This window comes from Scyliorhinus torazame, chromosome 3 (assembly GCF_047496885.1).
Source record: "Scyliorhinus torazame isolate Kashiwa2021f chromosome 3, sScyTor2.1, whole genome shotgun sequence".
Taxonomy (NCBI): Eukaryota; Metazoa; Chordata; class Chondrichthyes; order Carcharhiniformes; family Scyliorhinidae; genus Scyliorhinus; species Scyliorhinus torazame.
The window spans coordinates 291279798-291306300 of NC_092709.1; the positions used below are offsets into that span (position 1 = coordinate 291279798).

A 26503-nucleotide genomic window follows, 5' to 3' on the forward strand; every position below is an offset into this window, starting at 1 on the left:
AATGTTTTAACGCACAGAATCAACATGAGTTCATCACTATGACAGCGGCTCAGAAACCAATTCACTATTAAAAGTAAAAGATGCCAAATACTATTCCATAATAGTTGATTCAACACCAGATGTTAGTCTTGTGGACCAATTAACATTAATTTTAAGATATGTGACCAGCGATGGTGAAGTTATAGAACAACTTATTTGTTTTGTCCAGCTACAATCCCACACTTCTGAGTGTCTGGAGACAGTGTTTTGGAAATCATTGCAAATTTAGGTTTGGACATTCAAAAATTATCGAAAGCTTCGATATGTTGCAAATATGGTAGGAAAGTACTCCGGTCTACAAGCAAAGCTAAACAATGCAAGTCCCTGTGCATTATTCATCCCATGTTCCAGCCACTCCTTGAATTTATTCTGCAATGCTACAGCTGATTCCTGAGGAGGCTGTACATTTTTTTGATTTTGTTCACAATGTGTATTCTTTTTATCGGCATCAGTGGAATCAGGCTTGGAGCATGGAAATGAAAAACATTTGATGGATAAAAGAATTTGGGTTACCAGGTGATCCTCTCTTGCAAGCACTTTTTGGCTTTTAAAATTAACTTTGCTGATATAAAGGAAACCTTATCAGACAGAGCTGCATCAAGTTCAGAAAAACCACGTGTGAAACCATTTACTTCAAAGAATTAATTCAGTCAGCAATTCCGTCGCTGCACAATGTTGGTATAACTTTATTGAAAGCTGCACAATTGTTAGCCTCAGTTAAAAGTTCTGTCATGGACGTTCACGATGACTATGGGCGTGATTTAACGGCCGTTTTGTGCACGCCGCGGTTCCAGTCGTGCACAATTGACAATAATTGACACCAATTGAGATGTATCTCCATCTCATTAGCGAGATGTACGTCCAATCTAACAGCCTCCGGGAACTGACCAGCTCCCAAGCGAGAGATAATGCGGGCTCGGTTTAGCACTGGTCCACACAAATGTGGACCAGGTGTAGTGGCACCTGGTAGGGTCTTCCAGGCCACTGAAGATCCCTGGATGTTCAGGGACAGGGTAGGGTGACACCGTGAGTCTCTCTCTGGCACCCAGGCACTGCCACCATGGCACTGCCCAGGTGTCAGGGTGGCACTGCCAAGAGCCAGGGCCTGAGGGGGCCATGCCCATGAAAAGGAGGGTAAGAAGGGGGCGGTGAAGGTAGAGTATGAAGGGACTTCCTAAAGGTTGGGGGGGGGGGGGGGGGGTTGGTGATGGGTGGGGGTACTGAAAGGGGGAGGGGTGAAAAGAGGAGGGTAGGGGGAGACCTACAAAAGGGGCACCCACAGTGACCCCATAGCAGGGTGTCGTCACTTGAGGGTGTGTGGTGTAATGCCCATGAGTTGGATTCTCTGTTTGGGAGGCTAAGTCCTCACAGCGGCGTGAAAACAGTGGTGTTTTACGCCAGAAAAACTGGCGCAAAAACTGGCCACTGATTCACCATTTTGCTGGGGGCTAGCAGGGAGGCAGCATAGAGCTGCTGATTCGGCCCTGAGCATTTCCGGGTCCATGGCCGCATATGCGCCAGCGGCGGCCTGCAGTGGCCCTGCCATGCTTCACGGCGGCCTTAGCCTGCGGAACGGGACCGCAAAAATAGTACCCCCTTTCGGCCGCTCACGCACCCCGGACCGCCCGCCCACACTGTCCCCAGCCCTGAATGAAACCCCCCCCCTGCCCGCGGAACGGCCCTCCCCCGACTGTGGCGGCGCCGGACTGAGTCCGCAGCCGCCACAATAAGTTCACGATGGGGGTGACCACACGTGTCCCACGCCGTCGGGAACTCGGCCGGTCGGGGACGGAGCATCGCGGGGCGGGCCTCAGGCAATGGTCTGAGGGTGTGGATACGTGGCGCAGCGTACTCCTAGAGTACGCCACTTTTCAGGGGATGGACCATCGTGAAACTGGCGCCGCCCCCGATTTTGGCACCATCGGGGATTTTCTACCCGCTCGGCGAACGCGATTGCGGCGTCGGGGAGCGGAGAATCCAGCCCCAAGTGTGTGGGGGTGACATTACCCATGGTAGGGAGTGTTCATTTAGAGATCGGGCACCCTTTCAAAATAACATCCCAATCTGAGGTGCTGGTCTCACCAATACGTTCAGCTCCCCACTGCTGAAAACAATTTCTCAGTGTGGGAGAAACTCTCCAAGGCCTCAAAAAAATGACTTGACGGCTGGATTCTTCAGTCCGCCAGTCACGTGTTTCTCGGTGGCGCGCTGTTCACTGGTGGCGGGATTCTCTGTTCCTGTCGCTTGTCAATGGAATTTTCGATTGTAGACACCCCACGCTGCCGGGAAACCCACGGGTGGGGGGAGCAGAGAAAGTCGACAATGCAGAATTCAGGCCTAATTGTTGGTAAATAGCAGAGTGGATGTCACCGAAAAAGCCGACGGGAAACACCCCACCAAACCAGCCCAAAATGACATTTAGAAATGTTTCCATTAAATTGCACCCTATAGCTCGGTGGGAGCAGAGGCATTAACTTTAACAAAAGGTACTGGTCCCTCTGATGATGCAAAGTGTACAAGACACAGGAAGTTATTTTTTTCAATGAAACTGGAGACAATGAATCCAATTTTAAAGGGAAAGAGAGAATCATCATTAAGACTGTCAATGTTATTTGTGACACAATAATGGTGCAATTGCAGAGTAGAAGTGAATCTCTTAAGAAAGCTGTTGATTTATTTTGTGAGCTTTACAGCAGAAGTTTGGATGAGAATGATAAAAGCCACTGCACTAAGAAATTAAGTGAATTCTACTGGAGGATATGGACACAAATCTTTTTGATGATGAAGGGAAATAATTCATTAATTTCATCGATAATGATGAGCTCCGTACTTCGAGATTACCAGCTGATTTGTATAGAATTGTACATGATGAATTTCAGACGACCTTTCCAAAGGTGGAAACCATTCTGAAAATATTTTTAACAATACCTGTCGCAAATGCTTCTTGTGAATGTTCTTTTTCTGCATTTAAAAAAGTTAAACATCATTTGTGAAGTACGATGAGTCTGGAACATTTCATAAGTTCAGCAATATTGAGGATTAAAAGTGCGTCTTTACAAGATTTTACCGACAATTATGTCAGTGATGATTTTGTAAAGGAGAAGTATAAAAATTAAGCTATCTAAATTGCCATGCTACCAAGAGGTGAAGCAAGAAAATCTTTAAAATCTGTTCGTCTTCCATATTCTCTTGTTTAAATTCTGTTTTTCAAAATGGACTATTGATGGTCTGATATAATGGCTGCAGCTGGTCGCATGCTGGTAGTTCTAACCACCATCGCTCTCAAAACTGTCCTTCAGAAAGTCTCTTCAGAACAAAGAATGGAATCCTGCAGACAAAGCCACTGATATTGGAGCTGGACGCATTGAACACTCCACCCAAGTGAATTTACAGCAAAAACTTATTTGATTTTCTGAGAGGAAGTAAGGAAGATCTGGTCCTGTGTAATGAGACAGGAATAATTAATGATCTCATAGTTAAGGATCTTGTCAAAAGGAGTGATCATAGTATGGTTGAATATAAAATACAGATGGAGTATGAGAAGGTAAAATCCAATACCAATGTCTTGTCCTTAAACAAAGGAGACTACAATGGGATGAAGGAGGAGTTGGCTAGGGTAGATTGGGAGCAAAGACTTTGTGGTGGGACAATTGAAGAACAGTGGAGGACTTTCAAAGAGATCTTTCATAGTCCTCAGAAAGAGTATATACCAGTGAAAAGGAAGGACTGTAGGAAAAGAGATAATCAGCAATGGATATCTAAGGAAATAAAGGAGGGTGTCAAATTGAAAGAAAAGACATACAAAATGGGAATGATTAATGGGAAACTAGAGGACTGGGAAACATTTAAAGGTCAACAGAGAGCACGGGAAAGCTACAAAGAAAAGTAAGATAGATTATGAGAGTAAACTAGTTCAGATTATAAATCAGATTGCAAAAGCTTCTACAAATATATAAAACAGAAAAGAGCAGCGAAGGTAAACATTGGTTCTTTAGAGGATGAGAAGGGGGATTTAATAACTGGAAATGATGAAATGGCAGAGGCATTGAACAGGTATTTTATGTCGGTCTTCACAGTGGAAGACACAAATAGCATGCCAATAATTGATGGTAGGGAGACTATGGCAGATGAGGACCTAGAAACAATCATTATCACTAAGGAGGTAGTGTTGGGCAAGCTAATGGAACTGAAGGTAGACAAGTCTCCTGGCCCTGATGGAATGCATCCCAGGGCACTAAAAGAGGTGGTGGAGGAAATAGCAAATGCACTCATGGTAATTTACCAAAATTCGCTGGACTGTGGGGCGGTTCCGGCAGATTGGAAAAAAGCAAATTGACGCCACTGTTTAAAAAAGGGGGTAGCCAAAAGGCGGATAACTTTGGGTTGGTCAGCTTAACTTCTGTAGTGGGAGAATGTTTGAATCTATCGTTAAGGAAGAAATAGCGAGACATCTCGATAGAAATTGTCCCATTGGGCATATGCAGCATGGGTCCATGAAAGGCATGTTTGACTAATTTAGTGGAATTTGTTGAGGACATTATGAGTGCGGTGGACAACGGGGAACTGGTAAATGCGGTGTTTCTGGATTTCCAGAAGGCATTCGACAAGGTGCCGCACAAAAGGCTGCTGCATAAGAGAAAGGTGCATGGCGTTACTGGTAATGTATTAGCATGATAGAGGATTGGTTAACTGACAGAAAGCAAAGAGTGGGGATAAATGGGTGTTTTTCTGGCTGGTGATCAGTAGCTAGTGGTGTGCCTCAGGGATCAGTGTTGGGTCCGCAATTGTTCACAATTTACATAGATAATATGGTGTTGGGGGCCAAGTGTAATGTGTCATAGTTTGCAGATGACACTAAGATGAGTGGTACTGTCAAGTGTGCAGAGGAGACTGAAAGTCTGTGGAGGAATATAGATAGTTTAAGTGAGTGGGCAAAGGTCTGGCAGATGGAGTACAATGTTGGTAAATGTGAAGTCACTTTTGGTAGGAATAACAGCAAAATGGACTATTATTTAAATGGTAAAAAATTTCAGCATGTTGCTGTGCAGAGGGAGCTGGGTGTCCTTGTGCATGAATCGCAAAAGGTTGGTTTGCAGGTGCAGTAAGTAATTAAGGCGGCAAATTGAATTTTGAGTTTAAAAGCAGGGATGTTATGTTGCAGCTGTTTGGGTGATGGTGAGGCCACAGCTGGAGTACAGTTTTTGTGTCCTTACTGGAGAAAGGATGTACTACCACTGGAGTGTGTGCAGAGGAGATTCACTCGGTTGATTCCGGAGTTGAGAGGATTAGTTTATGAGGAGAGACTAAGAGGACTGGGACTATACGCATTGAAATTTAGAAGAATGAAGGGGGATCTTATAGAAACATAAAATTATTCGGCGGCACGGTGGCACAGTGGTTTGCACTGCTGCGTCACAGCTCCAGGGTGCCAGGTTCAATTCCGGCCTCGGTTGACTGTGTGGAGTTTGCACTTTCTCCCCGTGTTTGTGTGGGTTTCCTAAGGGTACTCCGGTTTCCTTCCACAGTCCAAAGACGTGCAGGTTAGGCCATCCATAGTATCCAAACGATTAGGTGGTGTTACTGGATTACGGGGATAAGTGGAGGCATGAATGTAAGTAGGGTGCTCTTTCAAAGGGCCGGTGCAGACTTGATGGGCCAAATGGCCTCCTTCTGCACTATAAATTCTATGATTCTGCGATGGGAATAGATAGGATCGAAACAGGGAGGTTGTTTCCACTGGGGGCTGAACTAGAACTAAGGAGCATAGCCTCAAAATAAGGGGGAGCAGATTAGGACTGAGTTGAGGAGGAACTTCTTCACCGAAAGGGTCGTGAATCTGTGGAATTCCCTGCCCAATGAAGCGATTGAAGCTACCTCGTTAAATGTTTTTAAGGCAATGGTAGATAGATTTTCGAACAGTAAAGAAATGAAAGGTTACGCTGTGCGGGCAGGTAAGCGGATCGCAGTCCACAAATAGATCAGCCATGTCCTTATTGAATGACGGAGCAGACTCAAGGAGCCAGATGGCCTACTCTTGTTTCCTGTTCTTATGTTCTTAACTTTTGAAACTAAATAAGGGGCTTTTCGTCCGTGAGGACTTCAAACCATCTTTCATTATTGCTGGTTTAACTCAGTGGGCTAGACAGCTGGTTTGTGATGCAGAACAAGGCCAGCAGCGCGGGTTCAATTCCCGTACCAGCTGGGAATTCTGAATTCTCCCTCTGTATACCCGAACAGGGGCCTGAATGTGGCGACTTACGGCTTTTCACAGTAACTTCATTGCAGTGTTAATGTAAGCCTATTTGTGACAATAACAAGATTATTTATTTATTTATTATTTAGAACATAGAACATAGAACATAACAGCGCAGTACAGGCCCTTCGGCCCTCGATGTTGCGCCGACCTGTGAAACCACTCTAAAGCCCATCTACACTATTCCCTTATCGTCCTTGTCTATCCAATGACCACTTGAATGCCCTTAGTGTTGGCGAGTCCACTACTGTTGCAGGCAGGGCATTCCACGCCCTTACTACTCTCTGGGTAAAGAACCTACCTCTGACATCTGTCTTATATCTATCTCCCATCAATTTAAAGCTATGTCCCCTCGTGCTAGACATCACCATCCGAGGAAAAAGGCTCTCACTGTCCACCCTATCCAATCCTCTGATCATCTTGTATGCCTCAATTAAGTCAACTCTTAACCTTCTTCTCTCTAACGAAAACAGCCTCAAGTCCCTTAGCCTTTCCTCATAAATTCTTCCCTCCATACCAGGCAACATTCTGGTAAATCTCCTCTGCACCCTTTCCAATGCTTCCATATCCCTCCTATAAGGTGGCCACCAGAATTGCACGCAATACTCCAAATGCGGCCGCACCAGAGTTTTGTACAGCTGCAACATGACCTCATGGCTCCGAAACTCAATCCCTCTACCAATAAAAGCCAACACACGGTACGCCTTCTTAACAACCCTCTCAACCTGGGTGGCAACTTTCAGGGATCTATGTACATGGACACCGAGATCAAACTGCTCATTCACACTACCAATAATCTTACCATTAGCCCAGTACTCTGTCCTCCTGTTATTCCTTCCAAAATGAATCACCTCACACTTCTCTGCATTAAACTCCATTTGCCACCTCTCAGCCCAGCGCTGCAGCTTATCTATGTCCCTCTGTAACTTGTCACATCCTTTCGCACTGTCCACAACTCCACCGACTTTAGTGTCATCTGCAAATTTACTCACCCATCCTTCTACGCCCTCCTCCAGGTCATTTATAAAAATGACAAACAGCAGTGACCCCAAAACAGATCCTTGTGGTACACCACTAGTAACTGGACTCCAGTCTGAACACTTCCCTGCAACCACCACCCTTTGTCTTCTTCCAGCTAGCCAATTTCTGATCCAAACTGCTAAATACTGTGGACACCCATAACAGGGGCAACTACAGCTGTTGCCTGTCTGTCGTACAGAAACTTTCAGGACACAGCCCTGTTCTTGATTATCTGCTGACAGTCACTTTAACTCCCTTTGACTGTGAGCAGCCTCAAGCTTCACAGCTGAAGGCTATTCCTGATAAGGAATTGGCCTTGTTAGTTCTGATAGCACCACAGCTCCCAAGTGGCTTCTCGTAGGTACACGTGCTATGTCTCAGACGATGATTATTGCATTGCAATTCAATCAAACTTTGAAGCCTGAACAGTTTGCCTGAACTCTAGAAGTCTCAGCACCATAGAAGCAGCAGCCAACAATCAAACACAACAGCCCATAACAGCCTCCCCGAACAGGCGCCGGAATGTGGAGACTAGAGGCTTTTCACAGTAACTTCATTTGAAGCCTACTTGTGACAATAAGTGATTTTCATTTAATTTCATTCAAGAGCTGGGCTTCAGCACTGGGGTATCCTCGCAACCTAAGACTGACTGTGTGAATGATAGGAGGGCACCTGAGCATGGTCTCCCGAATGGGTCTGGGGTCCAGGGGCTCCTAATATGGCTGGGGTGAATACGCAGAGTGAGGTTTTCGAGCACAGCTGGCTCGGTAAATGGCAATCTGAGAGTAGGCGGAACATGTAAGGGTGGGGGAGTCTTAGGGGATTTGAGGGTCCGGGATGGAAGCCCTAACTGATTGTCAGTGTATATCCATCTCCAATTCCTTACAGATACCAAAATGGATGGTTGTGTTGGTCGCTCAGAGGATTCACTGGCGGTGCTGATCGCAGCCTAAGTGGTCAGACGTTGTAGAATGCAGCAACGTTGACACAGGCTGGAGACGGCACCCCATGTGCAGGGAGCGCCGCACACCATACAGACCCGGCCCCCATCAGGCCAAAGAGGGATCCAAAGTGGGATGTCAGCGATGGCACACGGTGTACAGGTGTTGTTGGTCTTTCGAGGAGATCACGGACTGAATGTGCTACAGGAGACTCTGTCTCAACAAAGAGACAGTGCGGCACCTATGTCACACTCTCGCGGATGTGGCACATTGTGTAGGAGGAAGACAGCCGCGTCTGGTGAAAATGATGATCATTGCAGCCCTGAACTTTTCTTCAACCGGTTCATTCCAGGGCTTGAGTGGGGATTTGTACAGCATATCACAAGCTATCCTCAGCCTCTCCTCATAGGACGATGCTTTGTCTGTCAGCTCCCGCCCTCCCCCCTCCCCGTTTCCCTTCTTCCCCCCCATTCTTCCCATCTTCTACCCCCATTTCCCTCACCGCTCCCTTCTGCCGCCCTTCCACCCACGACTACCGTGTCCTCCCCTCCCAGAGTCCAGGGTCTGTGTAAGATCACCCCAGGGTGATGGGCCTGTGTTGGCACTGTCAGTGGAACAATACACAAAACAGGAGAGCAATGATGACTCGCTGTGAGGTTAGTTCTGGTGCTCCTCAGTTTATGCCAAAGTCTGACTTCTCTCTTTCTGCTGACAGTGCGCTCACACCCATCCTCCGAACGGGGTCTGCATTGGGGGCGTCTGATCTTGGACCCCTGTGCCCGGAGGTGGGCAGAGCAGAGGTGGTGCAGGCAGGCCCATTGTGAAGATTAAGGTGACAGAGGCTACACATGTATCAGGTGTAGTACATTTTAACATATGAACATTGGACATTTCTATTCCTCTTAGATAAAGATTGTGACTGCCCCCCCCCCCCCCGCCCCCCTCCACCACTTCCAGTGCCCACTCAGTGATCCTCAAACTTTTTAATCTTATGTGGTCTACTGCTGCATCTACGTGTGTCCCCAGGATGCACATCAGAGGTGGAGGCATTCTGCTGCCTTCCGAGCCATGTGGCCATTGATGCCTTGGCGGACGTCCTCTGGAGCGTCTCGAGCCAGAAGGCCCTGGTCGACTTACAGGTGTCACTGGCATCACTGTGCCACCCTGTTGTGCCCACAATGCCCTTGGGATGCTCCGGTATCAGGAGGGAGGGATTCAGAAGAACTGGAGATCGCCGTTGTTTCCTTGGTCTCCAGCGCTTTCTCCACCCTAACGGTGCCCGTAGGGCCCTAGGAATCTCCATGGGACAGAGAGGCAGCCGGAGTGATATCCAGAGGCCTCTGCATCATCTGGCTCTGCCAGTCCTGGCACCTCCCCTTTGTCTGTACCGTGGTGTCAATGCCCTTGGCGATGCTCCTCAGTGACTGGGCCACATTCTGCAGTGCCCTGGCAAAGTCCATCTCTTGTCTGGGACATGTCCCTCAGCGAATTGAACATGTTCTGCAGTGCCTTGGCAATGTCAACCTCCATATGGGATATGTCCCTCAGCGATTGTGACATGATGTTGAGGACTTCAGCCGTGGTTATCACAGACTGAGCCATGCCTTGGACACCACCAATCAAAATGCTGACCTCGTGCTCCTGGCTTTCCACTGCTGTTGCCACCCTCGAAGTGTTGGCCTTGGTGCCATGCATTGTTGGCATCATCTCCTGTACACATAGTGTTTGGGACTCCTCCAATCGACTGTGCACTCGCTGGAATTTCGCTGACAACCCCTCCTGAATCTCACGGCCGTGTTCTAGCATCAGCATGAGCTCTAGGATAACCTTGTCCAGGGGCTCGGCATCTGAATGGGGCTCAGCAGAGTGCCGGGATTATCAGACCTCAGAATGCTGAATCCCTTGGATGTTCCTGCCTTCACTGGTGTACATCAGCAGATTGTTCCCCTGAAGCCTGTCCGCTAATGTCGCCCACTGAGATGTGTGTCTCTACGCTTGTGGAAGGGGAGGGGGCGATAGCTGTGACGCTTCGATGGTGGTCTCCTCGGAGCTTTCATACAACGTGGTCTCTTTGGTGGCGGGAACTGGGGGGGATACTCCTCGGGATTGCCCTGCCCAATCCAATGGAGATTCTGCAAGAGAATGGACATGTGATCAACGAGAGGGAAGGATCATTTTTTCTGACATGAACAACTCACTTGAGGAAGGTCATCTGGGTGAAGTGACAGTGGATCCTCACCTCTGCGTGCAGGCCAACCTCGCTGTTGGTGATTGCTATGCCCTCGGTCAACCCTGCGATCTCCAAGGCCCATTCCTCATCAGGGGTGAGGACGCAGATCTCTCGTACTCCGCCCCCCAGCCGCCTTGGCCCTTTCCCACTTATTATGGGCTATCTTCTCCTGTGGGGACAACGAGAGGCTTTGTGAATCGCACACTTGACGAATCAGAGGATCTATGGCAGGTGCCATGTGTGGGCACCACAACTGGAGGTGATGGGGTTGTGTTGGTGGGTGCCAGGGGATGCTGAGGAACAGGCACAGAGATCAGATATGGGGAGGGTGCGAGGTGTCAGCCAGTGATTCGGTTGGAGAGGGGGTGCGGTTTGAGGGGTGGCAGGAGAGAAGTGGTAACTTAACCTTGCTGCTCAGTGGAGGTCATTGGGCTTCTTCCGACATTGGAGAGCGGTTCTCCTGGTCATGCTGCCCGAACTGACAGCTGGTGCCAATGCCTCCCAGGTGGTATTGATGACCCTGCTGCTGGTCCTCCGACCCCCTTGGAGAACGGATGTCCTGTCTCGAATCCATGGTGTGGAGAAGCCTGGCCAGATTGACATCACCAATGTGAGGAGCAGGTCTGCCATGTTTCTGTGTTGACTGTAGTGAGTGGCGAGGGAGCGTTTAAAAGTAGCCAACCCTTGTTAATGACGAGACGCTGAGGCGCGTGTCTGGCGAATCAGACGGCGGGCCAGCCAATATTGGCGAGAAGCTTGTGGGGCTCATTTTGGCACTAAGTGTCGTTAAGTACAGGCCGTGATCTCGTCAAGCGGCCATCGAGAAACACCCCACCAATCCCGCCCAAAATGACACTTAGAAGTTATTCCTTTAAATCACATTAAACCCCTTTCTGTGGATATTGAATTCCTTGCAGTAAGATCCCAATTTCCTCCACATTTACCCTGTGATTTTCAATAGCTTTGCCAAATCACTAACACTGATTGTAAGCAAATGAGGCTGAATCAACCCAAATCTTTCCTCTGCAGCATATTATTTAATTGTCAGCTCTGAACTTTGTAATTTTAAATACAATTGTACATTGCAGTTGCCAATACTTGTGATCAAATTATCAGTTTGTTTTTCACTCTATGTTCATACTTTTGTAATAATGGCAAACCTAGACATTTTGCCTAAAATGTATCAAGGCTTCTTTCTTTCTTTTTAGAGTCATCGATCCATCGAGGTCTACAGCACAGAACAGGCCCTTCGGCCCATCGTGTCCGCGCCGGTTAAACACAAACACCAGGGGCGGCACGTGGCGCAGTAGCTATCACTGGGACTAATTTCTGTTTCTGAATTGCAGAGATCTGTATATAGTTTGCTTCAGTTCAATAGACCTCTTGTGTTTCAGCACTACCTTGTTATATTGCGAGGCAATCGACAAGGCAGTGCTGAAACACAAAAGAAGTTTATTGAATTAAGGCAAACTATATACACTGGGCAGCATATCAAATACCCAGGTCTTTGTGCTGTGACTTCCAGGCTAGCTAAAACCCCAATGGACAGAACGCACCTCAACTCCTGATAGGCTTACATTCACGTGCTGTGTCCCCAAAGGCTCTAGGCCCGTCGCATGGCCCAAAAAGTATCGCCCCTTAAGGGGGCTGTGGTAGTCTATATCGAGGTATTACTGTACCTGGTAATGCTGGAACACCATTGGTAGATATTGTATGTTTCCTATTGGTCAAGCTGTGTGGTAGCTGCGCCCTGCAAGGCGGGGTATAAGAGCCCGTGCCGCCCTAGCAGCCTTCTTTCTGTACCTGAGATGCTGGGGGAAACACCTAGCTTTTTCAAACCTTCAGCTGGACTACAACCTCGCTTCAGTGGTCATTGATCGTGCATCAATTTAAAAAGCTAGATTTAAAAGGATGGAGCCGGAGTGTCTGCAACTTAGCCCCCACGCGGCAAACTCAGCGGCAACCTTCAAGCACTGACTGGCGTGTTTCAACGGATATCTCGGAACGGCCGAAAACACACCCATGGGAGAACAGAAATTGCATGTCCTGCACTCGAGGGTGAGCCCAGAAATTTACACCCTCATCGAGGAGGCGGAAGACTTCGATGCAGCAATGGAGCTGCTAAATGGACATTATATTCGCCCGGTAAACCAGGTCTAAACCCGACATCTGCTAGCGACGAGGCGACAAATCCCTGGGGAATCGCTGGAAGAATTCTACTGTGCGCTCCTGGTGTTGGGGAGACATTGCAGCTACCCGCAAGTTTCGGTGAGCGTCCACACAGAACCTTTGATCCGGGACGCTTTTGTTGCAGGTATGCTGTCCTCTCAAATCCGCCAGCGGTTGCTGGAGAAAGACACCCTAGGCCTCAAGGAGGCACGGGCCTTTGCCGGCTCCCTGGATGTGGCCTCCAGAAACGTCCCCGACCGCGCGGAAGCGCCCTGGGCAGCGTGGAACCCCCCCGCGGCCGACCCTGAGACTTTGCCCATCCCCCACAAGCTTGTGCTGCAAGACGGCCTGGCAACCCCAGGAGGGCCCGCTGCTATTTTTGCGAGCAGGCCAAGCACCCCAGGCAGCGCTGTCCGGCTCGCGCATCCACCTGCAAGGGATGCGGTAAAAAGGGCCACTTCGTGGCAGTATGCCAGGCCCGGGCGGTAGCTGCGGTCTCCGGTGGCGAATGCGGACCGCCACCACAATCCTCTCCACGGTCCCCGTGGTACCAGCGGGCGCCACCATCTGCCTCCTCCAGGGCCACGTGCGGCCTCCGGGGGCCGCCATCTTGTCTTGCGGATGCCGCGGGTGTTGGATGGGCGCCGCCATTTTGTGCACCGCCAGCCATGTTCGACCAATGGAACACCATTGGTAGATATTGTATGTTTCCTATTGGTCAGGCTGTATGGTAGCTCCGCCCTGCAAGGCGGGGTATAAGAGCTCGTGCCGCCCCGGCAGCCTTCTTTCTGTACCTGAGCTGCTGGGAGCAACATCTAGCTTATTAAAGCCTTCAGTTGGACTACAACCTCGCTTTAGTGGTCATTGATCATGCATCAGGGGCCATGCTACCACATTTCTCCCTCCTTAAGTTCCCTTACAGATCTCTGCAATTCAGAAACAGAAAAAAATCTTATTTACAGTTCTGTACATATAAAAGGGTCGAAGTAAAACAGAGGTCATAGGTAAGTCTATCAGTTAACTCCCTAACTCTTACCAAACATCTCAACTTGGCCACAGTCTCTTCCAGATTAGGAGCATCTGAGTCTCCAGCAATAGCAGGCGGATCTGTAGAGTTCACAACAGGGGTTGTACTGACAACCACATCAGCTCCCTCAATGTCCCTTGAAGAATCCCCTTAAGAAGATCTTGGTTCTAACACCGCCGCCTCAGCAAGTGGTATACTGGTGACTGGGAATGAGTTCACTTGCCCCTCTTTGTGGATGTCTTTCCTACTCAGACGGTTAACGTACTTTCTCGCCTCACAGCCGTGTAGTTCTATAACATAGGATACTGGCCCGGTCCTTTTAACAACTCTTACTTTGTTGAAAAAAAAATCCAATTAAGGGGCAATTTAGCGTGGCCTATCCACCTAACCTGCACATCTTTGGGTTGTGGGGGTGAGACCCATGCAGACACGGGGAGAAAGTGCAAACTTCACACAGAGGGATCCGGGGCTGGGATTGAACCCGGGTCCTCAGTGCCGCGAGGCAGCAGTGCTTATCACTGCGCCACCATGCCGCCCCACTTCTAACAACTCATCAAGGCAGCCATTCTGGTCCTTCACCAAAGTTCCACATGTATACTAAATCATCTGCTTGAAATGACCTGTCCTTCGTGGCTGTATCGTGGTGATTTTTCTTTCTTTTAACATTTAGAGTACCCAATTATTTTTTTTTCCAATTAAAGGGCAATTTAGCGTGGCCAATCCACCTAATCTGCCCATCTTTGGGTTGTGGGAGTGAAAGCCTCGCAGACACGGGGAGAATGTGCAAACACCACACGGACAGTAACCCAGGCCGGGATTCGAACCCGGGTCCACAGCGCCGCAGTCCCAGTGCTAATCACTGCGCCACATGCCGCCCTCGCGTGGTGATTTTTCTGTGAGGCTTGCTTAGCTTCCACCCTCCCTGACAAACATGGAAAAATAAGGTCAAGCCAGGTCCTGAGGCACTGGGCCATTTACCATTCTGCCGGGGTAACCTCAGTGTGGTGTGCAAGGTTGAATTGTACGAGAGCAAGAAGTCTGCCAAGGGGAGCAGTAGTGGCGTATGAGCTTATTCCTTCATTGATGGTTTGAAGGTTTGACAGCACTTCCAGCCAGCCCGTTTGGTGCAGGTTTGGTAGGGGCTATCCTTGCGTGTTGGATCCCATTGAACTTTATAAAGAGTTGAAATTCGGTGGCTGTGAAGGCAGTACTGATGTCTGAGACAATCACCTCAAGCAGGCTGTGAATGGAAAATATTGTGGCTGCTGCAGTAGTTGAACGAATAGGCTGGACATCTAGGCCTTTTTGAGTGGGCCTCCACAACGACCAAAGTCGTCATACCCGAAAAGAGACCCACAACGTCTACGTGGACTCTCGTCCACAGACACCCAGGCTACTCCCAAGGGTGCGAACTTGTGTTGAGAATGAAAATGTTCACACCGGTTGTTTAGCACAGGGCTAAATCGCTGGCTTTGAAAGCAGACCAAGGCAGGCCAGCAGCACGATTCAATTCCCGTACCAGCCTCCCCAAACAGGCGCCCGAACGTGGCGACTAGGGGCTTTTCACAGTAACTTCATTTGAAGCCTACTTGTGACAATAAGCGATTTTCATTTCATTTCATTTCATACTTTCAATGTCCTTGTTGATCTCCAGCCACCATATATAACTCCTGGTCAGTAACTTCACTTTAAACTCTCCCGGGTGATGGGCTGTGTAATTCTTGAAGAAGAGGCTGCGGCCCAAGGGTGGCACTATTACTCTGCCACCCTACAGGAGGACCCCGTCTTCACAAGTGATTCCGTCCCTAAGTTGCATATAGGTCTGACTTCTCAAAGTGCCAGTCCGTGATAATTGACAATCCCTAGAAAATACTTCAATTCCGATGCATTCTTTGGTTTCGGAAACCCTTTGATTGCCTTTATCTAATCTTCAAGAGGGTGCAACCACTTTGCATCAACTCTGAAACCTAAATACGTGACTTCATCAGCCTGAAATGTGCACTTTTCCCACTGTAACCGAATATCGACTTCTTTAAACCTCTTAAGGACATCTTCCAAATTCGCTTTGTGAGCTTCTGGTGTTCCCCTGTCACTGGGACATTGTCCAGATACATGACAACCTTTGGAATTTCCTGCAACAGGCTCTCCATTGTGTGCTGGAATGTCGCGCAAGCTGACAAAATACCGAAAGATAATCTTGTATATTGGAACAAGCCATTATGGGTATTTAAAGGAGCCATGCTACCACAAGGTCAAAGCAGTGAGTGGTGAACAGGAGGTGAAAATAAAGAAATACTTGCATTTATACAGTGCCTTTCATAACCACGGGATGTCTCAAAGCACTTTATAGCCATTGAAGTACTAATGAAGTGTTCCAATTTTCTTCCTGCACATTGTGCTGCACTAAGACGGACTTTGGTCCATTTCCACAGCTGGTAATTCCCGGAACAGGTTGCTCATTGTCACCAGGGGCTTATAGCTTTAAGGGTGCAACTCCACATCAAGCATAGCTGACCGGGAGTCTCTCCCGCCCTTATCACTAGCCATTGGCATGTTGGAAGGATTTGCAGCTTGACATTCAACCTGTTTGACCAAATTATGAACACACGTCTATTGATGCCACTGTTGAAATGTAGGAAATCAATTTGCACACAGTGAACTCCCACAAATAGCAATTTGTGTTTGTGATGTTGGTTGAAGGACATATTTTGGCAAGGACATGGGATATGCTCTTCTACAAGGTAATGCCACGGGATCTTTTACCCCATTTGAGAGGGCAGATGGGGCCTCCGTACAATGTCTCATCCAAAAAATAGCAACTCTAACAGTAAAGTGCTGGACTGGAGTGTCAGCCTTGATGTCTGTGCTCAAGTCCTGGAGTAGGACTTGAACCCAGAACCTTCTGGCTCAGAGGCGAGAACGCTGCCAGCTAAGCCACACTCGCACAAAGAGTGAAATAAAAGGTTGGTGGCGGGTGCCGCGGGGGAGGAATCAAAATCATGACTTCATTCATCCCACAGCAAGAGACGATATTTTGGTTTCACAGTATCATGGAATCTTAAAAACCAAAAAAAGAACATTCAGCCAGTCTGCCCCTGCCGGCTCTTGAAGGAGCAGTCCAATTTAGTTCCATAACTCAGCTTTTCACCACAATCATGCAAATTAGTCTGCTTCAACATGTCTTTATGAAAGTTGCAAAGCAAGCTGATTCCACCGTCACATCTGGTTATGCCTTCCAGATGTTAACAGCCTTCTGATACATAAAATAAATCTTCTCACTTCCGCTCCAGACCCTATGCCAATTCTTTCTAATCCACCATATCTGATCACCAACACACTTACCCGAGGAAAACACTTCTGCCTGCTTACTCTATCAAAACCCCTCATAATTTTAAATAACTCTATTCGATCTCCCCTTAACCTTCTCTGCTCTAATGGGGACTCCAACCTCTTTGTTTAACTGAAGTCCCTCATCCCTGTTATCATCCTGGTAAACCTGCTCTCTACCTTCCCCATCTGTTATAAATCGTGGTGCCCAGAACTGTACAGCTGAAGCCTAACCAGTGGTTTTCAAATGCTTAGCGTGACTTCCTTGTTTTTGTATTCAACACCTCTAATGACAAAGTCCTTCACAATGGTCCCTGGTAGTTAGATCACCTGGCCTGTCTATTGCTGCTTTTTTGAACAGATTTATTGGACTCAACAGAATCTTACAGTTCATCAGACAGCAAATATTTTTGTTATTCTGTATAGGAGAAACTTCATTGATTGCCTGCAAAGTGTGTGTCAAACGAACCAACATTACTGACTTTCTATCCGTTACAATATGGAATGCCATATGTGCACTCTCTTACTTCAACAGCTCTCTTCTTGTTGGGTGAAACAATTCTTCTCAGTGCAACATTTATTGAATGCTGACAATAGACAGTTCAAAGCTAGTCGGAGACAATCAATGTTCCTTTCACCTGTGTTTCTCAACCATGTTCAGTTGTGTTGACAGGAGCAAAGGAAGATTACAAACCCTTTGCATTTTAAACCCCACATGACCCTCACTAATATTTGCCACCTGTTAATGCTTTCAGTATTTGAGGCAACATTTTTAAAGCTGAATATAGTAATGCACAGAATGTGCAAAACTTACCAAAGAGAATAGTCACCAATGGCACCAAAGTCAACAGCAGTGTTTATGGTAAATAAGGTAACACTATCAAGACTCACCACAAACGGCAATTGGCTCCTCCAGAGTTGGTGATGTGGAATTGACAATGTAAAATGCTTCCTCCAACATTACCAGCCACCGTTTAATGGGCATTGATGGGCACAGAGATGCACACCAATAGCCTTGTAATGTGCTTTTCCTTTTAGCTGGTTTGCAAAGATTCCCCAGCTATCAAGTGGGAACAGGTCCAGTGGACAGAAAAGAACCATTCAGTGGCCTGTTACGTTTTAAAAATACATTTAAAGTACCCAATTCTATTTTTTTCCCAATTAAGAGGCAATTTAGCGTGGCCAATCCACCTACCCTGCACACATTTGGGTTGTGGGAGTGAGAATCATGCAGACACGGGCAGAACGTGCAAACGCCGCACAGCCAGTGACCGGGGGGTGGGGCGATTGAACCTGGGCACAGGAGAAAACTCTGCGCGCAATTTAATGGCTGCATTGTGCTTAAACGAGAGCACGACGAGGCTGTTAAATGGCAGGAGAGGTCAGAATTGACAACCGCTCTGGGCGCTGACCTGGTTGTGATCGAATCGACCCGCTCCCGTTGGTGTAATCAGGATCTCATTTTAACATGGCGAGACCCCAATAATCAACACATAAGCCCAATCCCTATACACTTAACGGGAATGACCGGCTATCCAACAGCCTTCCCAGCAAGTGGTCATGCGGGCGCCAATTAGTACTCCTTTTAAAAAGAGTGAAGCTGGTGAAAATGCTGTTACGGAGACCCTAGGAGGTGAGTAGCCATCTTCACTTACAGGCACAGAGCCCAGGTTGCTGCCCCGGGGAGTGAGATGGGTGTCATAGTGCCCACGGGTCCACCATGCCAACCCCTTGACCAAGTGGTCCATTCTAGGGGCAGCCCCTGCCCGACTACCCAACTGACCACCCATGGCTCTCACTGACCGCAGAGCCCTCTGGCCATGCGGATGAAGGCCATTGCTAATACATAATTGGCAATTGCAATTAAGTGAGCACTTCAGTGGATCCCCGTGGGTAGGAATGCCATGTAGCAAGTTGGAGTTATTGCCCAGCATCACAAAAAGACCATGAGGTCTGGACACTATGCTTGAACATTGCGGGAGGCAACACCTAGGACAAGTCCGAAAACCCAGGGGCTGGGCCCCCAGCATCGGGGACATTCCAGCGACCAGAGGGTGGGTGTGTTCTCATCTGGAAGGGGATCAGCGCCCAGCCCAGGCAACGTTACGTGCGGGTGGCTGGGGTACAGGTCTAGGGTCCGGTGATCAGTGGCCCCTGGTGTGGCCTAGGGTGCGTGGGCAGGGCGAGTCGATGGCCTGGGCGGGGGAGTGCGGTGGGGAACAATGGAGGACCGGAGGGTCCTTGGGTGGAAGACACTGCTGGTTGTCAGTCTCACAGCCTCTCTGATCCCTTGCAAGATATTACAAGGGATGGACGATATCTTGGACCCTGCAGAACCTGCCCTAGTGGTGCTGCTGGCAGGCCAGACAGCCAGACGCCAGAGAAGGCAGTGGCAGCAGCGTCGACAGAGACTCGAGGCGACGGCCCATGTGCAAGGCCTCGCCATACACCCAGAGTACCCGGCCACCTATCAGGCCAGGGAAGGACCCAAAGGGGGAGGCCATTGACAGCCCAAGGTGTACAGACGCTCTGTTCTTTCAAACAGATGATGGACATCGTGTGCCGCAGGAGGCTCCGCCTCAACAAGGAGACAGTGCGGCACCTTCTTACTGTGCCCAGGATGCACATCAGAGGTGGAGGCAGCCTGCTGCTCACCATGTCCCTGGCGGGCGTCCTCTGTGGGCTTTGGAACCGGAGGGCTCCAGCACACTTGCCGTCGGTCCAGCCCCGTTGTGCCGCACTGTACCGGATGCTGACTGCGAGGTGCGCCATTGTCAGGGGAGTGGAACTCGGAGGTGCTGGTGGCCGCCTTCACCACTTTATAGATTAGCTCATAGATCGACAACCAGTGCACCCTCCTCCTGGTTGGTGCCCATAGGGTCCTGGGTTTCGCCTCCAGACGGGGAAGGCAGCTGGAGTAAGCCCCAGAGATCCCTGTGTCACCTGGCTCTACCAGCCCTGGCGGCTCCCCAATGTCTGCACCATGGTGTTGACGCCCTCGGCAATGCCCTTCAGTGATTGGGACATGCTCTGTAGCGCCTTGGCAATGCCCACCTGGGACTGGAACGCTCTCCGCAGCGCCTCATCAAGGTCCACCTGGTACTGGGTGACGTTCCCCCAGCGACTGGGGCATGCTGTCGAGGTGCTCAACCATGAGCGTCAAAGCAACGCCTTGGACACCTCCACCTATGCTGCCGACAATGGGCACAAGGCTCTCCACTGCGGTCGCCACCCTAGCAGTGTTGGCTTAGGTGTCACGCATTGACGGCGCTATCCCCTGCACCTGTAGCCTCTGGGAATCCTCCAATCGGCCATGGACCTGCTGGAGTGCCTCTGATATCCCCCCCCCCCCCCCCCCCGCGAATCTCACAGCCGCACCCTATCATCTGCATTAGCCTGTTCCAGAGGCTCAGCATCTGACTGCGACCCAGCTGGGTCCTGGGATCCAGCAGACCTCTGACTGCTGTCTCAACTGGGCGTTCCTGCCTCTACCTGATGTACATCTGTGGTCCTCACCAGAAGGTGCCCCAGCAGCCTGTCCACTGCTTTTGCCCACCGAGGTGTGTGTCTCTGTGCTGGTGGAGGGTGGGGATGACAGCTGTGCCGCGACTATTATGGTTGCATCCTTGGAGCTCTCCTCCAAGGTGTTCTCTTGCGGGGACACTCTGGATGGGCTGGCACTGTCAGATGCAGGTCCTGAGGGAGAATGGCCATGTGGTCAGTGGGAGGGATGGGTCAGTCTGTATTACGTTAACAACTCACGTTTGGCAGGTCACCTGGGTGGGGGCCGGTGGATCCTCACCCCTGTGCCGTGCGCCGTTCTCCATGGTGGATACAGCTCTGTCCTCGGCAACCCTCGGGACCTCCAGGGCCCGTTCGTCATTATGGGTGGGACTCTGATGCGCCCTCTGGGCCCTGTCCTGTGGGTCAACGGTCAACTTCTGCTGGGGAGGCACAGAAAGGCATCGTTAGGCGCACATGTGGTTACCCGTGGGGTGGGGAGGCTTGGGGCTTATGGGAGGGGGCTTGGGAAGATGGGCCATATTGGGGAGGGGATTGGAGAGTATGGGGGAGGGGGAAGAGTGTGTGGTGGGGGGTTAGGTGTCCGGTGCAAACTCACCCGAGTGGCCCGGTGGAGGTTGTTGACCTTCTCGTGGCACTGGGTGACGGTCCTCGTGGTGACACTCCCCGAGCTGACAGATGCTGCCACTTCCAGACAGGCAGTGGTGGCGGCCCTGTGGCTGACTCTCTGTGACCCTCGGGGGAACAGGACATCCCATCTCTCCTCCACAGCATCCAGCAATCTTCCAAGGTTGGTGTCAGCAAAGCGTGGGCTGGTATTCATGGCGGCATAACTGCGAGCGGAGTGTGTTGAGTGTGCAGGAGCGGTTTAAGTACTGCTGTCACTTGTTAGTGGGGGGCTGACGAGCGGGGTCTCGGGCGAATTAGCCGGCGAACCATGATTTGAATCCCGTGGGGCCTCATTAAGCGAGCCTCATTAACGTTTTATAGCGGTGACAGCCTTGCCAGACTGAGTGCTGGAGAGATCATGCCATTTCCTGCTCACTGCTCCACTTAGAAACGCTTTGGTTAAATCACTCCCTCAGCTTCAGTGTCCTTTGTGGGTTTGCAATCTGCCAACACTCACTGTCCGAGCTCCAACATGAAAACGTCCTCTTGAGCCAAATACAAGAGGATTATTGGCACCTGTAAAACTGTATATGAATCTCAACCTTCAGAAGGGAAGAAAACTGAAAATGGAGCACAGCGGAGCGAAAAAACACCGAGTGAGCTTGTACAATGTGAAGGGCAAATGAAAGGGAAATATTTTTAAAACTATAGTTAATTGAAATAGAGACTCAAATACCTGTGATTTTGTATGATATTTCTCTGTAGGGTGTCAGGTCTTCTCCAGAGATAAAAATCACTTGTGGGCACTTGTCTATGGCCTCACTGACTGACATTATCTTACTAACCCCATACTTTCTGGCTTCATAATTACAAGTTACCACCAGGTGCTTTTGATGAACAGCTAAAAGAAAAAGAAAAAGGAAATATTAAGGGGTCAAGGTAGAGTTGCAATATTGATGTTGATAAGATTATTATATTTTGGAACTGTAGATTTAAATTTAGGATAAATGAAGGACAGCATGGTGGCACAGTGGTTAGCACTGCTGCTTCACAGTTCCAGGGACCCAGGTTCAATTCCGGCCCCGGGTGTCTGTAGAGTCTGCACGCTCTCCCAGAGTCTGTGTGGGTTTCTTCCGGGTGTTCCGTTTTCTTCCTACAAGTTCCGAAAAACGTGCTTGTTAGGTGAATTGGACATTCTGAATTCTCCCTCAGTGTACCCAAACAGGTGCTGGAGTGTGGTGACTCGGGGCTTTTCACAGTAACTTAATTGCGGTGTTAATGTAAGCCTACTTGTGACACTAATAAAGATTATTAGTCTTGTGAATATCACAGACAGGAAGACAACAGAAGTTCCTTGTAGTCAGCAGAGAGAAATGTCTGCTTGACGTTGCCAAATGTGGGTGGTAAATGGTCTCTAGTCGAGGAGACGCATCCTGTAGCATTATACAGATCCCAGGAGGTTTGTTCTGGCATTGCCAGAGGGGAAATGAATCATCAGAACAGGGTTTACTGCTGATGACGGATTTAAGAAACCATCCAAAAATGGAGAAAAACACCTGGAGACAATCAATCAAAGTTACTACCTGGTTGTTATAACATGAGATTGTTGAATTCTCTTACCGGACTCCTCTGTAACAATTAAAGTGGTGAAATAGTGTTACAGGAACCCACTGGAAACTGGGAGTAACTATGGAGTGTTTGTTAAAAAAAAACTGTAATTCTACAGAGATTGTGATGGATGTACATGAGGAATGTCACTTTATGTAGTTCAAATTATAAGTTGCCGATAGAAAGAAACAGTGTTTAGATAATAGAGATTCTTAGTCATTTGTGACAGAAAAACCTTTAAAACATGAAAACTTGCTGTGCCATTCTTTCAGCGATCAATTGGAAGTTCAAATTTATTTTTTAAAGTGATAGGTCTCTATGGGGATTGGGTTAAAGTCCAACAGGTTTGTTTCGATGTCACAAGCTAGTGACATCGAAACAAACCTGTTGGACTTTAACCTGGTGTTGTAAGACTTCGTACTGTGCTCACCCCAGTCCAACGCCGGCATCTCCACATCTATGGGGATTGTAAGAGCAGAAATTCTTTCTTATAAAAAAAAATATTTTTATTCTCCTCCTTTTTCACATTTTCTCCCGCATTTCACCCATCAACAATAAACAATAATCAGCAAGATATGTCAATCCCCATAATAACAACCATCCCATCCGCCCACCAACCCCCAAACATCAGCCCGCATGTTTACATAAACAAATGACAAAAAGGAATCAGGGATTACCTAGAGTCACCCTTAATCTACACAGCCCCCCTCCCCCCACCCCCACCCCCAACTAATGTTCGATGTTATCCAGTTCTTGAAAGTGCATAATAAATAGTGCCCATGAGTTGTAGAACCCCTCCGAGCTTCCCCTCAGTTCGAACTTAACCTTCTCAAGGGTCAAGTATTCCAACAGGTCCCCCCACCACGCCAGGGCACTGGGTGGAGAGGCTGCTCTCCATCCCAGCAGGATCCGCCTTCGGGCGATCCACGATGCGAAGGCTATGATATCTGCCTCCGCACCCGTTTCCAACCCTGGCTGGGCCGACACCCCGAATGTGGCCTCCTGGGGATCTGGGTCCAGTTTCACACGCACCACCTTGGAAATTACCCTAAACACCTCCTTCCAGTACTCCCCTAGCTTTGGACAGGACCAAAACATATGAACGTGATTAGCGGGCCTCCCCCCGCAACGCTCACACACATCCTCTGCTCCTTTAAAAAATCGGCTCATCCTCACCCTTGTGAGGTGCGCTCTATATACCACCTTCAGCTGTATCAGCCCCAACCTCGCACACGAGGTGGAGGCATTCACTCTCCGGAGCACCTCTCACCAGACCCCCTCCGCTACAACCTCTCCCAGCTCTTCCTCCCACTTTGCTTTGATCCCTTCCAGTGGTGCCTTATCCTCTTCCAAAATAGCTCCGTACACCGCTGACACTGCCCCCTTCTCCATTCCCCTTGTCGTCAACACCTCCTCCAGCAAAGCGGAGGCCGGTTCCTCTGGGAAGCTCTGTATCTCCTTCCTGGCAAAATCCCGAACCTGGCTTTTCCCCAGGGTAGAGGGGTCAATTACTAGGGGGCATAGGTTTAAGGTGAGAGGGGCAAGGTTTAGAGTAGATGTACGAGGCAAGTTTTTTACGCAGAGGGTAGTGGGTACCTGGAACTCGCTACCGGAGGAGGTAGTGGAAGCAGGGACGATAGGGACATTTAAGGGGCATCTTGACAAATATATGAATAGGATGGGAATAGAAGGATACGGACCCAGGAAGTGTAGAAGATTGTAGTTTAGTCGGGCAGTATGGTCGGCACGGGCTTGGAGGGCCGAAGGGCCTGTTCCTGTGCTGTACATTTCTTTGTTCTTTGTTCTTTGTTTGCATGTACCTAAACACTTCTCCCTGCTCTCGCCCGTACTTTGCTTCCAGCTCCCTCAATCCTGCAAACCGACCCCGAAGAAACAAATCTTTTAGTGTCTTAATCCCCTTCTCTTCCCATTTCCGAAAACTTCCTTCCCACCTCCCTGGCTCAAATCTGTGGTTCCCCCGAATCGGCATTTCCCTTGACCCTAAACCCAACCCGAAGTGTTGGCGAAACTGCCTCCAGATTTTCAATGAAGCTATTATTACCGGACTCCCTGAATATTTCCCTGGAGCTATCGGGAGCGGCGCTGTTGCTAGTGCCTTCAGCCCCGACCCCCTGCACAAACTCTCCTCCATTCTGACCCACTGAGAATCAACCCCTCTGACCCAGCTCCGCACCTTCTCCGCATTCGCCGCCCAGTAGTAGTACAACAGGTTCTGGAGACTCAAACCCCCTGCCTGCCTTCCCCTCTGTAGCAGCACCTTTCTCACTCTGGCCAACCTTCCCTCCACATATGAATGAGGTAATTCTTCCCTCAATCTCCCTGAAAAAAAACTTTGGCAGGAAAATCAGTAGGCATTGAAAAATAAACAGGAATCGCGGCAACACATTCATTTTAACCGCCTGTACCCGACCCGCCAGTGACAGAGGAAGGCCGTCCCACCTTGCCAGATCGGCTTCCACTCTCCCCACCAAACTAGTGATGTTGTACCTGCGAAGCCTCCCCCACTCCCGGGCAACCTGCACCCCCAGATACCTAAAATGAGACCCTGCTCTACGGAATGGCAGCCCTCCCTCCCCTGCCCCCACCCCCAGCTGAGACACCACAAAATACTCACTCTTGTCCAGGTTCAGCTTGTACCCCGAGAAAGACCCAAATACCCACAGTAGCTGCAATATTCCTCCTATCGACGCACTTGGTTCCGACACATACAGCAGCAAGTCGTCGGCATATAAGGACACCCTATGCTCTATCCCCCCCCGCACTATTCCTTTCCATGCTCCCGAACTTCTCAATGCGATGGCCAACGGCTCAATCGCAAGTGCAAACAGCAGGGGGGACATAGGACATCCCTGCCTAGTCCCACGGTGGAGAGAAAAGTATCTCAAACTGATATTATTTGTGCGGACACTCACCTTCGGCTCCTTATATAATAGCTTTACCCAGTTCACAAACCTTGGTCCAATCCCAAACCGCTCCAGCACTGCCATCAGGTACCCCCATTCTACCCGATCAAATGCCTTCTCGGCGTCCAATGTCACAACCACCTCTGTTTCCTTCCCTTCCGCCGGTGCCATAACAACGTTCAAAACCCTCCTAATGTTTGAAAACAGCTGCCTCCCTTTCACGAACCCCGTCTGATCCGCCCCTCTCACCTTCGGAAGGCACTCCTCCAGCCTACCCGCCAGTACCTTCGCCAACACTTTTGCGTCCACATTCAGAAGTGATATGGGCCGATATGACCCACACTCCGTCGGATCTTTATCTGTTTTTTAGCAACAGTGAAATCGATGCCTGCCCCAAGGTTTGCGGCAACAACCTTCGTCTACATCTGAACCTGAGGGGCACAAATATCCTGGGGGGGGGGGGAGATTTGTTAGTGCTCTTTGGGGGGGGTTAAACTAATGCAGCAGGGGCATGGGAACCTGGATTGTAGTTTTAGGGTAAGGGAGAATGAGAGTATAGAGGTCAGGAGCACAGATTTGATGTCGCAGGAGGGGGCCAGTGTTCAGGTAGGTGGTTTGAAGTGTGTCTACTTCAATGCCAGGAGTATACGAAACAAGGTAGGGGAACTGGCAGCATGGGTTGGTACCTGGGACTTCGATGTTGTGGCCATTTCGGAGACATGGATAGAGCAGGGACAGGAATGGATGTTGCAGGTTCCGGGTTTAGGTGTTTTAGTAAGCTCAGAGAAGGAGGCAAAAGAGGGGGAGGTGTGGCGCTGCTAGTCAAGAGCAGTA

At 49.3% G+C, this 26503-nt stretch overlaps 1 protein-coding gene across 4 annotated transcripts in view; it reads right to left on the minus strand.

The window, feature by feature from the left end:
* poli (polymerase (DNA directed) iota) overlaps positions 1 to 26503 on the minus strand; it is a 104332-nt gene that overhangs the window by 29313 nt on the left and 48516 nt on the right. For 2 of the 4 annotated variants that reach the window (XM_072497406.1, XM_072497405.1), the window contains exon 3: positions 21874 to 22038. The exons of the other annotated variants lie outside the window; for them this stretch is intronic. In XM_072497406.1, coding sequence (XP_072353507.1) covers positions 21874 to 22038 — 165 coding nt within the window. The remainder of the gene's footprint in view (positions 1 to 21873; positions 22039 to 26503) is intronic. 4 annotated transcript variants of the gene reach the window in all.